Genomic DNA, 13114 nt, shown 5'->3' on the forward strand with positions numbered 1-13114 from the left:
GTAGGTCACTAACTTATATCGGGATATGCAACTGAAGGAAGAATCGCCGGGTCGTCACGGATCCTAGAAGAGGGAGCTCGTAGGAATCTGCATCGCCTATAAATTGTAATTTCTCGAAATATCGTGCCTTTTCTTGTGGTCCAAGTCCTTCCCTATATGCCTTTGCATCTTGGACGCGTTTTCTGTTGTTTAGACATGTCTACATTCACTTAAAGTATCCAAAGCGCATAATATTCCATTGTACTCCGTTCAGTTCTTTACACCGAGTGCCTCCACGATGGCCGCGCATCCGGGTTACCGCCCAGAACGTGACGTCGGTGAAAACCCTCTATGTCCATGCTTAAAGTTTTACCTCAGCTTTACACAGTCAGAAAACCCGGAGTGGATCCCGAGCGAAGTGATTACAGAACGCTACAGTAACGTTAGAGAGAAGAACTTGCTTTGGCTCCACTCCAGGCTTTGAATACAAGTCGTCTTTATGAAAAGTGAATTTAAGAATTTTGCAATTGACGTTAATTCGTTGTGCGATGGCGAACTTTAATCCATGTTCTAAAGTTAGACAGAAAATATAATTATCCTCTTGGACAAAATTATTACCAACTCACATTCCTTTCTTCTCCCCCGTGATAAAGAAATCACTTTAACTGAGCTGCAGTTGTCTTTTCATCTTAACCTCTGACGACCTGTCACCAGCTTCAGACCCCACTAGCCGTTGAGGGAGCGGAGCGGGCCGGTGACAAGACACTGTGTTGCACTTTCAAAATAAAAGCATGCGAGTCAAATATTTTTCTCCCCCGCAGTATAATTTTTTTTGGGGGGGACAAATGTGACTGTCTCCAATATTGGATGGGACACATCCCCTCCATCCCCCCCGGGTCCTACGCCCTTGCTGGGGACATCAAAGATTTATTTGACATCTTAAAAAAAAGTCTTGAAAGTGAAATGTCCCCTTTAAAACAACCCAGAGTGTGGTTAGCTCTGAAAACACAAGATGACGCTATTTCATAAAGACAAAAGGCCTTTCTACAATGTAACTTAAGACAATGTTTAGACCACCTTATTGCAATTTAGGCGTGGCTGCATTCCTTATTTTTTATAGAATATATTTTTCATTTAAACAAATAAAAAACAGCCATTTATTTTTTGAGCGTGCTTATTCATTTAAATAGTTTGAACAATCACAGTTTTAGATGTTGTACATTTTATTTTACACTTTGGTTAAGTTAATAATGTGTTTTAAATGCCGCCTGCCCACTACGAGCCCGAGACCAGGTGACGTCAGCTCCGAAACACTCAACTAAACGAGTCATTTCCACCCGCGTGAGCCTCTGTCGGAGAGTCCGGCCCGCCCGAAACATTTCACACAGTTTACAGCATCTGATCCGAGGAGTTGAACCGTCTTCAATCTCCCCGTGACTCTCCGTCTCTCTGAAAAGCATCGCACATGGACGAGCCCTCAGCAATGTCCGTGAAACCGGAGGCGGGATCGCGAGTCTGGTGTGGGGACGATACCGAGGAGACGGATCTGTTCGGGAGCACCACGGGCCGCCGTGACGACTTAGGAAAGACGATGGGAGACGTAGAGGACGATTCAAGTGAAGAGGAGCAGTTGTTCAGTCATCCTGAAAGTGCTCGGCAACCGCTCCCTGTTGTCATGGAAACTGCCTCCACAGGTAATGCGGGTATCCCATGTTCTCTGTATGTATGCACTGCTGTGTGTTAACTTCTGTTTCGACCTGGGCCTTGTTATGGTTACCTGTTACCTTGGTTTACTTACGTATTTATAAGGTACAGTAGTAGTAGTAGTAGTAGTAGTAGTAGTAGTAGTAATAGTAGTAAAAATTAAATTACATTTGTTCCATTAATGTTATTAAATTTTAACCTGTCCAGTGTAGCCTCGTGTATTTACTCTTGTCAGGTCGTGGTTTCTTTGCAGAAATAGTAAATTTCTATAAGAACAAAAATCCTGTAATCGTATAGCATCACATTTTTGTATGTATTGTGGCCCTGGAGTCGTCAGCAAAAATGCCTTTTTATGTAATAATGCATAAGTTTTTGGCGCAAGCTAGACTTTGTTTATGGGTTTCGAATATTAATTACGAAACAAGTGACCCCTTATGTTTAAAATACTTGTCACAAACAACTAATATTTTTAAGCTTTATAATACTAGAGTAGACTTTTGCTTAATCATGTACGTTATACAGAATTCACTAGCAAAGTTAATTAAATGCAGTCCTTTAAAACTGATAGCCAATGGGCAGTGATCCATAGCCAAAGCCTGTCTGTGTGACATACAGTAACTTGGTTTATACTATTATATGAGTTATGCTTCTTTCTTAGGTAGCTGATGTATATTTATCATAAATATCATTCAGAAAACACTAGATATTACAGCAATGTTTAAAACTGCTATGTTAAAAAGAAGCATAACTAATAAAGTATAATAGATCAAATCATGTCTCACAGACAGACGGTGGTAATGGATCACTGACCTCTAGCATGTGCCTGTCAGTTTTAAAGAAATGCATTTAATTAACTTTGCCTAAAGTTTAACCCCTTAATTCTTTAAAAAGACACACACAACCAAACATTCTGCAGTGATCGAGTCTAGGATATGGATGACATGTGATATAGTTTATAAGCATTATAGAGAAATAACTGGATTAAATTTGGTTTGTTTCCAAACAACTGCAGAAGCCCGTTGAACACTGCGTAAAATTAAACCAACTTTTTATAGTAAAGAGATTTGATTTGGCCACTGCTAAACAATGAATTTACAGTATATGCGTGTAGAATAAAAAAAGTGTGTTTAAATAGAATTACAGGTATTTCAAGTAAACATAACACTTCACAAAATAAAGATAACTCTTCAAAGAGAATAATATAAATGTGCTTTTTTATTTCAATAATATATTTTATATTTGCTATTACATTTGCTGTTCTTATCTTACACTAAAGGTAGCCTACTATGCTTCTACGGCCTGTCCTATCCTATTCCATTGTACCTCAGCTGTGTTTGAGAAAAAGCACTTTACAGTAACCTTTGGAGATCACTTACTGCACATCAATACTTTACATTGGCATTGGAACATCCCATATAGGCTTGGATCGAAATAGATTTGTGTAATATGAGACTAGGCTGCTGTATCGAAAACAAAGGAAAGGCAGACAGCTTATTGAGGAAAAACCTATTATTTTGTGATATGGTCAGGTGTTTGTCTTATCACGTTTTTTCAATTTAATAAAGCCGCAGTCTAGAAATAACCTTTGACAACAATAGTGCACTTACAGAGGCCTTTAAATAATGGTTTTACTTTACTCTTATGGGTAAATTGGAATTTATCCTTGACTCCACCCATACATCTCTTTCAACCTTCAGAGCATTGTTATTAATTCAATTTACAAATCTTTAGTTTTAGACAAGGCTGACTTTCTCTGTTTGGTGTATTTTTTAATGCTGTATTGAGGCGAAGGAGAGAAAATGTTTTTCAAATGCAGAAAAAATATGTAATAGTCGTTTATGTGAGCATAACAGATATGACTAGCAACCTTCAAGTCTGATGCTTAGTAATTCAATAAATAGCCTTACTGTTGAGACCCCATGATGAGATGAAACAAAATACCCTGTTACGGGCACAGAAAAAAATCATCATTGAATATCAGTTCTGAATCTCCCCAAAAACTCACAGAATTTATTCATTTTATTATTTTATTTTCATTTCATTTTCAATTAATGTCTAACTTCTTTTTCATTCAGGTTCAGTTTCCATGTCTTGTCTGTGAATTATTTTTGAAAGATCGGGCTGTTGTAAATGTGTATGCTTACACTTCTCACAGCTCTATTGATATCCTCATATATTTATAAGAAACACAATTTAATAAGTTATGGTCTTAAACTGCATGGCAACACTTATCACTTGCTCAAGCTCTGCTAAAAATTTGCTGAAAAGATGCATCAGTGTCACAGATGTTTTTGCCTTGGTCTGAATTACAGACTGACATTGGCAAGTGGATAATAATCAAGTCCTACAGAAAGATCCTCTCATCAGACTGAATCTGTCTCATTAGCTGAATGACAGCCGTAATGCTATACTGTACGATTGCACCAGTGCTTACTGAACCACAGTACAGACTCTTACAGGCGGGGCTAGGCCTCTTGCCAATCAGTCATTATGTAAGAGACAATCCACGGCTAGCCATGCGTTAAAGGGTTTTAATGCACGACGTAGAGACGAATAACCACCCGACGTGTAACGGAGGCGAATGCCTCTGCGAAGTGCATTAAAACCCTTTAATGCATGGCTAGCCGTGGATTATCCCGCTTATACCTTGGTTATTTGCCAAGTTAAAGCTGTAATTAATGTTTACAGTGTAATTTTTTTAACAGACGAGTAAAAATGACGGTAATTTTCTTAAGTTAAGGCTCGCACTCCGTCCGCTTTATTAAAATAATTTATGAATGACAGGCAACACTAACAGTGACAAGGCGATCTTTATTTGAACTAATCATGTCATTTATTTAAATGAATTATGTAAAGTGTGAAATAAAACAGTTGGAAATTTCGAAGCGATGTTCCAGCCAATCAGAATCGAGTATTTAAACAGACCATGGTATAACCATATTTAGGAGTCATTGTTTAACTCCTGTTTAAAAGATTTTCCTCTTTTGATGAGAACATTTTGGGATGGGGTTTAGAGGACAAAGCTTGCTAGATGTTTTAATGCCAGTAAACAACTATCCTAATGGATGGAGAGCAGAGTGTTATGTAGAGCAATAGAAGTAATGGTGTATGCGTCAAATGGGTGTGTTCATAATAACTGGCAGCTTGACAATTGATCCATAGGAATAAATCCATCCAATTTTGCATAAATAATTTAGTGGACAGAAGTATAACCTCTGACAGAGCAAATATTGTCTCTTTTAAAGCCCCCCTAACCTAGAAAATGCACTTTTAAATGTATTTCTAGCAGAAAATGTGTTGCCAGCGAACAGAGGGGGGTGCTATCTAATGTGTTGCCACTCTACACAGCAGTCCCAGACCTAGTACTGAAGCGAAATGAAAATTAAGCGGACGCACATAGGAGGGCGGAGCCAGGCAACATTTTAGTAGCACCTCTAAGTCCTGCCCTTCTGTAACAGGTCGATTTGTACAAAGCTCATCGTTCTGAGAAAGCGCGGTGTGAACCGATTGGCCAGCTATCCAGTGCGTTGTGATTGGCCGAATACCTCAATTAAACGGAAATGTGACATAAGCTTCCAAAGGAATGATGAAAGCCAGGAGATAATATGGTCTTTACTACCTTATCAATACGAGCCTGAATCTGACCCAGAAAACACAGATGGCTAAGCTGATCGATCGACTTAACCAGCACAATGTGAGCAGAACGTAACAGATTGGTAAGGATACTAAAACATAAAACCATGTCTGCATTTGTGATCGTAAAAACGACAAACAACAAACGCGTCACTGCTCAAAACTCGCGTTTGAATCATCATTAGGAAATTCATTAAATATGAAAACATCGGCATCTGTCAGAAGAACCAGAGTGTAGTTGCAAAGTTGGAATTGCTTCACTTTTTAGACGAAGCCTTTGTGTTCATCCAGCCTTGTAACTCCCCCGTGCTTAGAAAGATCCTTTATGTGCACCGACATCTTTTAACACTCTAAAAACAAAGAAAACCTGAAATCGGGTCATATAACTCCTTTGAAAAAGTTAAATATTAAAGTTATTTAAAAATAAAGAAATTAAAGCTAATCACACATAAGCAAATTTATGACATTTATGACTGTATCGTTATGTATTGAAGATACTCCACTTATTGATGTCTAGCACAGTGAGTTTATAATCTGTTCTGCTTTTTGAGGAAGTCTTTAAATTGTGTTTGATAGACAGGAAGGTATTTGTTCAATGTCTTTAGTAAGCTTCAGTGAGACTGGTTAGGGAAACTGTGTATGTTCACTTACTTTCGCATGTCCTTGTATCACACGCACGCACACACGTCCGCACACAAAGAGATTCCACAGACAGAAACTTTCTTGCTCTAAACTATTTATTATTTTGGATACATGTTTTGCTTATTTATTATGTTGACCCTTTCATACTCAAAGGACGGGTATCTAATCTAGTTTTGGCAAATACAATTCTTGGTTCCTGATCTCATTTGCTTTAGAAGGATCAGTGTATTGTGGAGACTTCCTTCCTGCAGTCTGTGTTATTTTCTGCTCAGCGCCAGGGATATCTTCACAGGAAAACATTGATGAGGCGACACTGACTTAAAAACCTTAGTGGGATTCGGAGGGAAAGTGTGACAGGAGATGGAGAGATAAACAGAGCTATGCTGCAAGGTCATAGTCAACTTCATACTCACAACTGAGAGGAATTTAAAGGAAAACACCACCGTTTTTCAATATTTTACTATGTTCTTACCTCAACTTAGACAAATTAATACATACCTGTCTTTTTTCAATGCGTGAACTTAATCTTTGTACAGCGCGTTGTGAATGTGTTAGCATTTAGCCTAGCCACATTCATTCCTTAGGATCCAAACAGGGATGAATTTAGAAGCCATCAAACACTTTTGTGACCATGTTTTCACTGTTTAAAGACTGTTGCATGAGTAGTTACACGAGTAAGTATGGTGGCACAAAATAAAACGTGGGGATTTTCTAAGAGGATATAAAATGAGAACTATATTGTATTGCGGAAGAGCACTTAGTTTGTAGCTCTTTGACCTCGATAATATTAAAGGGAAGTTTGAGCGAGAGGGGGAGTATTCAGGAGTGATGATGTTACTGCGTACCGAGGTCGAAGTGCTGCAAACTAAGTGCTCTCCTGCCATACAATTTGATTCTAATTTTTGGATCGCCATGTTTTATTTTGTGCCACCATACTTACTCGTGTCACTACTCATGTAACAGTTTTGAAATAAGAAAAACATTGAAGTGTTTGGTGGCTTCTAAATTCATTCCTGTTTGGATCCTAAGGAATGAATAAGGCTAGGCTAAATGCTAACACATTCACAACGTGCTGTACAAAGATTAAGTTATGTACAGCATTCACTTGTCTAAGTTGAGGTAAGAACATAGTAAAAATTGAAAAACTGTGGTAGATGTAAAGAACAACACTCTCTTCTGAAATACTGATGCTCCCCACTAAACATGATACAAGAATCACTTTTGCTTTCTTGTTTTCTTGAGCTACAGTAAAACAGCACAATATGATAGACACAATTTACAAAGAAGTTTAAGTAGTTTTAGACTTTTGATTACTGCCAACAATATCCTGCATATTTTTCTGTTTTTTAAAGTGTTGCAACTAGGGTGACCACCCGTCCCGTGTAGCGCGTGCGCGCACAGCGTTTGGAGCACAATTCATGCGTCCCACAAATTGAGACAAATTGAGGCATAATCACTGCTTGCGTAAAAAAAGTTGGTGGCTCTATATCCTCGAGCCCCAGGCAGTCAAACGAACATTACTTGACAGTTCAGGCTCGCTCGCCACTCGCTACTCACACGCTACTGTTGCCCCTCAGTTGAACTGCTGATTAGGTTGTTGTCAACTTTTTCGTTGTTGTCATGACAGCGCAGTGCGCACGCAACCACGCACGTGCATACCTTTTAGATGCTTGCTTTCCAATTTGAAAAATGGAGAAAGAGACTGAGTCTGACTCTGCACCGCCATCATCAATTAAAAAGAGAAGGTGTGGGAACAAGAAAGACATACCACCTTACACTGCAAAAAATGATTTTCAAGAAAACATTTCTTAGTATTTTTGTCTTGATTTCAGTAAAAATATCTAAAAATTCTTAAATTAAGATGCTTTTTCTTGATAAGCAAAACAATACAAGAAAATGTGTCTAGTTTTTAGACCAAAAATATCAAAATTAAGTGATTTTGTGCCTAAAACAAGAAAAAAAATCTGCCATTGAATTTTTCTTGAATTTAGTGTTTAAGAAAAATGTGCAAGATTTTTTTGCTTACCCCAATGGCAGATTTTTTTACTTGTTTTATGCACAAAATCACTTAAATTTGATATTTTGGGTCTAAAAACTAGACTTATTTTCTTGGGTCGTTTTGCTCATCAAGAAAAAGCATCTAAATTTAAGAATTTTTAGATATTTTTACTGAAATCAAGACAAAAATAATAAGAAGTTTTTTTCTTGAAAATAATTTTTTGCAGTGTAAGGTGGTATGTGCTAGAAATGGGTAAACCACTATCAATACCAATTTCACGAAGCAGTCGCATTGACGCGTGAACGCACGTATCCATGACCATGTCCGCACACATCTTTGCCTTTATCCGGTCACGACTGCATTCAAAAGGTGATGCCACGCGAGTGAGTTAGCTTATGAAAACAGACCGAGACTAAAGTAAGTTTCTAAATAATAATGCTAATCTTATTTTGACTCGATCATTATTGGCTTCTGTAGATGTACATCAGAAATGTTTTGTGCAAAGCAGGGAAAGAGAAGGAGAAAGGAGAAATGATGATGAGTTTGGGAGGTAAGACAAACTACATCCTCACCCTGTCAGGTCTCAAACATTATGGGAAACATTAGAGGAAAAATCTCAGGAAAACCTCTTGTCAAGTCTAATAGCATTGCTGCTGAGAAAATCAACAGATGTATGTGTTATACTGTTCTGTATTATCAGATATGAAATCAATATTTAGTTTACTAATATTTAACTCTAGGACACTAACTTACATAACAGCAGTAAAGTAAATATGACTGAGATTATTTAGTATAGCAGTCATAAAATTGTATAATGTAGAAAATATTTCTCTGCTGTCATGATTTCCAAACAAGTTATGCCATTTATGCATCCAAACATGTTAATAATGTTAGGTATGATGAAGATTACACTTGTATATATGTATCTTTTGCAGTAACTGTTGCAGTGTATAATAGTGGGTTATGCAAAGGACATTGTATAGAAGTGTTGCACACAAAAATTTGATCTCATGGAAATCCGTGTTAGTCACAGAAATTTTAATCACTTTATCCGTGACCATGTCACGGAATTCAGCTTTTTTCCATGACGGGACCACGGATGTCTTTCTGTGTCACTCCCGGGGATTTCTTGTGTCATTTTATGTATTGTTTTCTCATTGTTTTTTTTTCTATTTTAAAAATCATTGTTGCTTGGGGTTAGGGTTAGATTTAGGGTTTGCGTTAGGATGTACTTTTATGTTAAGATGTACTTTTATGTATTGGTTTCAACATGTCTTTCTTCCGCTTTTTAAACTATTCTCGCCTGGAGTTGGGGTTAGAGTTGCGGTTTGAGTTAGGATGTCTAAAAATGTAACAGAAAGTGATTCTAACGCTAACCCTTAGCTACAATGGTAAGAAAATAGGAAAAAAGAATGAGAAAACAATACATAAAATGACACAAGAAATTCGTGGGAGTGACCCGGAAAAGACTGTGGTCCCGTCACGGAAAAAAGCTGAATTCCGTGACATGGTCAAATTTTCTGTGACTATAACACGGATTTTCATGAGATCAAATTTTTGTATTAGATATATAATATCAAAGTTTCTTAAAATCATGGCAGCAGTGAGTCAGTGTTAATGACTTTTTTGGAGGTATCACAGCTAAAGGAAACTTTCAGATGTGGATGTGCTATTTCACATCGACAACACCAAACACACACTACTATTTGTGTGTGTGCGCGTTTTCATCACTTTGCCTTTAAAACACTTTCATTATTAAAAGTCTGTGATGGATGGGTTATACCAGCTGAAAATGCACAGTCATTTTAGTGGCTAGGACGTTTGCAGAAGCTAAGCTCTTTTTGCAAATTAGCATTAGCCATTTAATACCCTTGATAACTTGATACTCAACACAGCTTTTCCCATGAGTCCTTTAAAACAAAACATTATGTCTTCATCTTGATGTCATGGATATCATGCTACCAGTTGTCAATAGTCCTGCTCTAAGTATTTATTGATTTCCTTCTTTCTAACCTAAAGTATTTATGTGCTCAACTAATGCTAACAATTCTTAGCAGGAATACTAAAATGTGATTTTACATCTCTTATTGTGACAGTATTTTCACTTGAATTTTACTCAAAAAAAGTTATCTTAGCCAGACTGTTGTGTTTTGCATATTTGACCCAGCATTTTTTTTTTGTAAGTGTACTGTACAAAATGAAAGATCAACACTTAAAGCCACTATACTCTCACTATGACCGTTATTGAGAGGATGACTCATGGATCACGCACTGGTTGAATTTTGAGGGGGAGGTGTGGGCTGGAGACTGTGTGGTGTGAGAATGAATACATTTACAGGATCAACCTTCACATGGTGACACTTCTCTGATATTCTTAATACAGCTAATGAAATTGATTAGGACGATCCTGATCATTTTAGCAACAATACAATGAAGAATGAGAATCATACTTGTTTTACCAATGCTGTAGCTCAGTTGGAGCATTGCATTAGTACACTAGTCAACATTTGAAGTGGATCAAAACCAATATCCAATACACGTTCTTGTTTTAGGAGAAATTTGATGAATGTTTTGATCCACTTCAAATGTTGACCCGTATAGTTCAAAGGTCATGGGTTTGGGATAAATACTGTATGTATACCTTGAGTGTACTGTAAGTTGCTTTGAATGAATGCATCTGCCAAATGCGTAAATGTAAATAATACAAGTCATTATAAGTAGAAGTTAATATAAAAAGGTGACCGTATGTCCTGGTTATCCGTGAACATTCCCGTTTTTTCTGTATTTTTTGTTTATAAATAGCCGCTTTATGAATCATTGTGATTTTGATAACAATGTTTGTTGTAGGTTGTTGCTATCCCTAGTAAGCGGTGAGTTGGAATGTGGTGTTAGTGGTCCATGCAGGGGTTTATAGGTATTGGCTTCCTTCTTTCTCTGTAGTTTGACCATGTTTTTACACATTTCTTAGCTACTGATGGTTAAAAATAGAGTCCCAGTGGAGCAGGTTTACCCAGTGAATGTAGGGCAGCGTGAAGAGGAACAGACTTTCTAATGGAGGGGGGTCAGGTTAGTGCAGTCAGTGTTTTACACAAAATCATGTTTTCATGTAAATCATAATTATCCAAAGTCTCCAGTGTTATTTTTGTTAAAGAGAACCCATTTTATTTTGTGGTTATCATGTATTTAGTAGCCATGTTTTTTTATGTAAAGTAATATGTCTGGGGTTATGTCTGTTACCGTCGATTGTCTCCTCTCTTTTTGAAATCTTTAATTTTCACAAGGTAATTGTTCTAGACATCAGTAATTCACTAACCATACTAATAACCAAGTTAACTTCGGGCATCCGATAAAACTGTCTATAGAACAACATCCAATCTGGAGACGAAGGCAGAAGATGATGCATGTGGTAGGGATTTTTAATGATAGTAAAAGCATAGTCCATATTAAGACGTTAAGACTGCTCCTCTAAACAATTCCCAGTCTAGCTTAGTCTATAGGACTACCTGTTGATTACTAACTGGGGTGATATTAAATCATGAAAATAAAAACAGTCTCAACTAAAAAACATAGACATTTACTATGTTAACTTTATGATGAATAAATAATTTATCAGGTCTACCAAATAAGGATTTTATCCTACAAAGCAATAAAAGCCATGGTAAAAAACTGATCAAAGATGATGACAGCAGAGTGTCAGGTAATATCTGTGTCTGATAAATGCATGGTGCAGAGGAGGTCGTAAAACTCTTCAGAAAACCAGTCATAATTTTTTTAAATACTTTGACTTAAATAGTGACATTTTTACATTTAAAATTTCTGCTAATGATGAGAACATTTTGATTATTATGTACATATAGAAAATCGGCCAAACATATCGGCCATTGCCTGCCCTGATTTCTAAATATCGGCATCGGCCAGAGAAAAAGCCATATCGGTCGACCTCTACTGCAGAAATTCCAGCACTACCTAAACAAGGCTGCTTACTGGGTCCCACAGATGAGCTGCACACCATAATGTGAATACTCTCCACTTAGGGTATACAGCTTCCTCATGGAGGGAGCTCTGGGATGAAATATGGTCTCCACAACCCTGGCTGAGAGACCAGAGTCTACCAGCTTGCCCTCTCAGGGGCCAAACCCAAATTTTCCACAGCTCTGGATGGGGTGAAAAATCGCAACCCCACTTGAGACAAAAGGTCTCCATGTGGTTTCTTGCGGAGTGAACAAATCCACCTCTGCTGCCCGAAAACCATCCATATCTGCTCCACCATCTCTGGATGAAGCCTCCATTCTCTGGGCCTCAGCCCTTGCCTTGACTGGATATCTGCTCCCTGATTCAGACATCCCAGGATGTAAACTGCCCTCACCAAGAGACCACAGAAGAATCTGATGTGCCAGCTTACAAAGTAGCTGCGAACGCAGACCCCCCTGATAATTTATGTATGCAAACACTGATGTATTGTCTAACCGAACAAGAACATAATGGCCCCGAGATGGCACGGGGCCACCATCTTCAGGCAGTTTATGTGCCATGACAGATGATGGGCCTTCCACAGGTTTTGGGCATTTTGGCTCTTTTGGCCTTCTCTAATCACTCCCCAGTCCGTGAGAGATGCATCTGTTGTCAATGCTCACCAACAGTGAACACCTAGCTCAGGGCCCACAGACAAAAAACAAGGCGTTTTCCACATTACCAATGCTTGCACACACCTGTGTCACCCTGGTCATGTGAAATGGATTGCCACCACTGCAGGGTCTCATGTGCAGAAGGCTAGCAAGAATCACAGTGGATGCATCTGCGATGAGACCTAGCTTCTGAACTGCTTTACTTTGCTTTATAGAATTGAGCCATTATAAGGAGATTAAGATCATTTTTCTTACTTGCCCCCTCAAAGTCTTAACCCATCAAGCACATTTTAGGTGAGTTGGACAATAAACTGCACTTGTACATTCAAAATAAAGCCTTTGGCTTAAGTTCCAGAAGGCATGGGATAACACTTCTGATTACGTTTTTGAGGAAAGTGACACCAGAGAGATGTGTAATTTCCGCAAAAGGTGGACACATCGAGTATTAAAGATAAAAGTTGATACGACTCACTAATCTGATATTTGGTGTGCTCAGATCAACCAGTATTATAAAAAGAAATCATGTTTTAGA

General features: G+C 38.0%; 1 protein-coding gene across 2 annotated transcripts in view; it reads left to right on the plus strand.

Moving 5' to 3' along the window:
- The first annotated feature begins 1212 nt into the window (after positions 1-1212).
- Positions 1213-13114, plus strand: part of rtn1b (reticulon 1b) — a 50114-nt gene continuing 38212 nt past the window's right edge. For both annotated transcript variants that reach the window (XM_055186054.2, XM_055186055.2), the window contains exon 1: positions 1213-1673. In XM_055186054.2, the coding sequence (XP_055042029.2) occupies positions 1445-1673 (229 nt within the window). In that variant the 5' untranslated portion in view covers positions 1213-1444. The remainder of the gene's footprint in view (positions 1674-13114) is intronic.

Source organism: Misgurnus anguillicaudatus, chromosome 18 (genome assembly GCF_027580225.2).
Source record: "Misgurnus anguillicaudatus chromosome 18, ASM2758022v2, whole genome shotgun sequence".
NCBI lineage: Eukaryota > Metazoa > Chordata > Actinopteri > Cypriniformes > Cobitidae > Misgurnus > Misgurnus anguillicaudatus.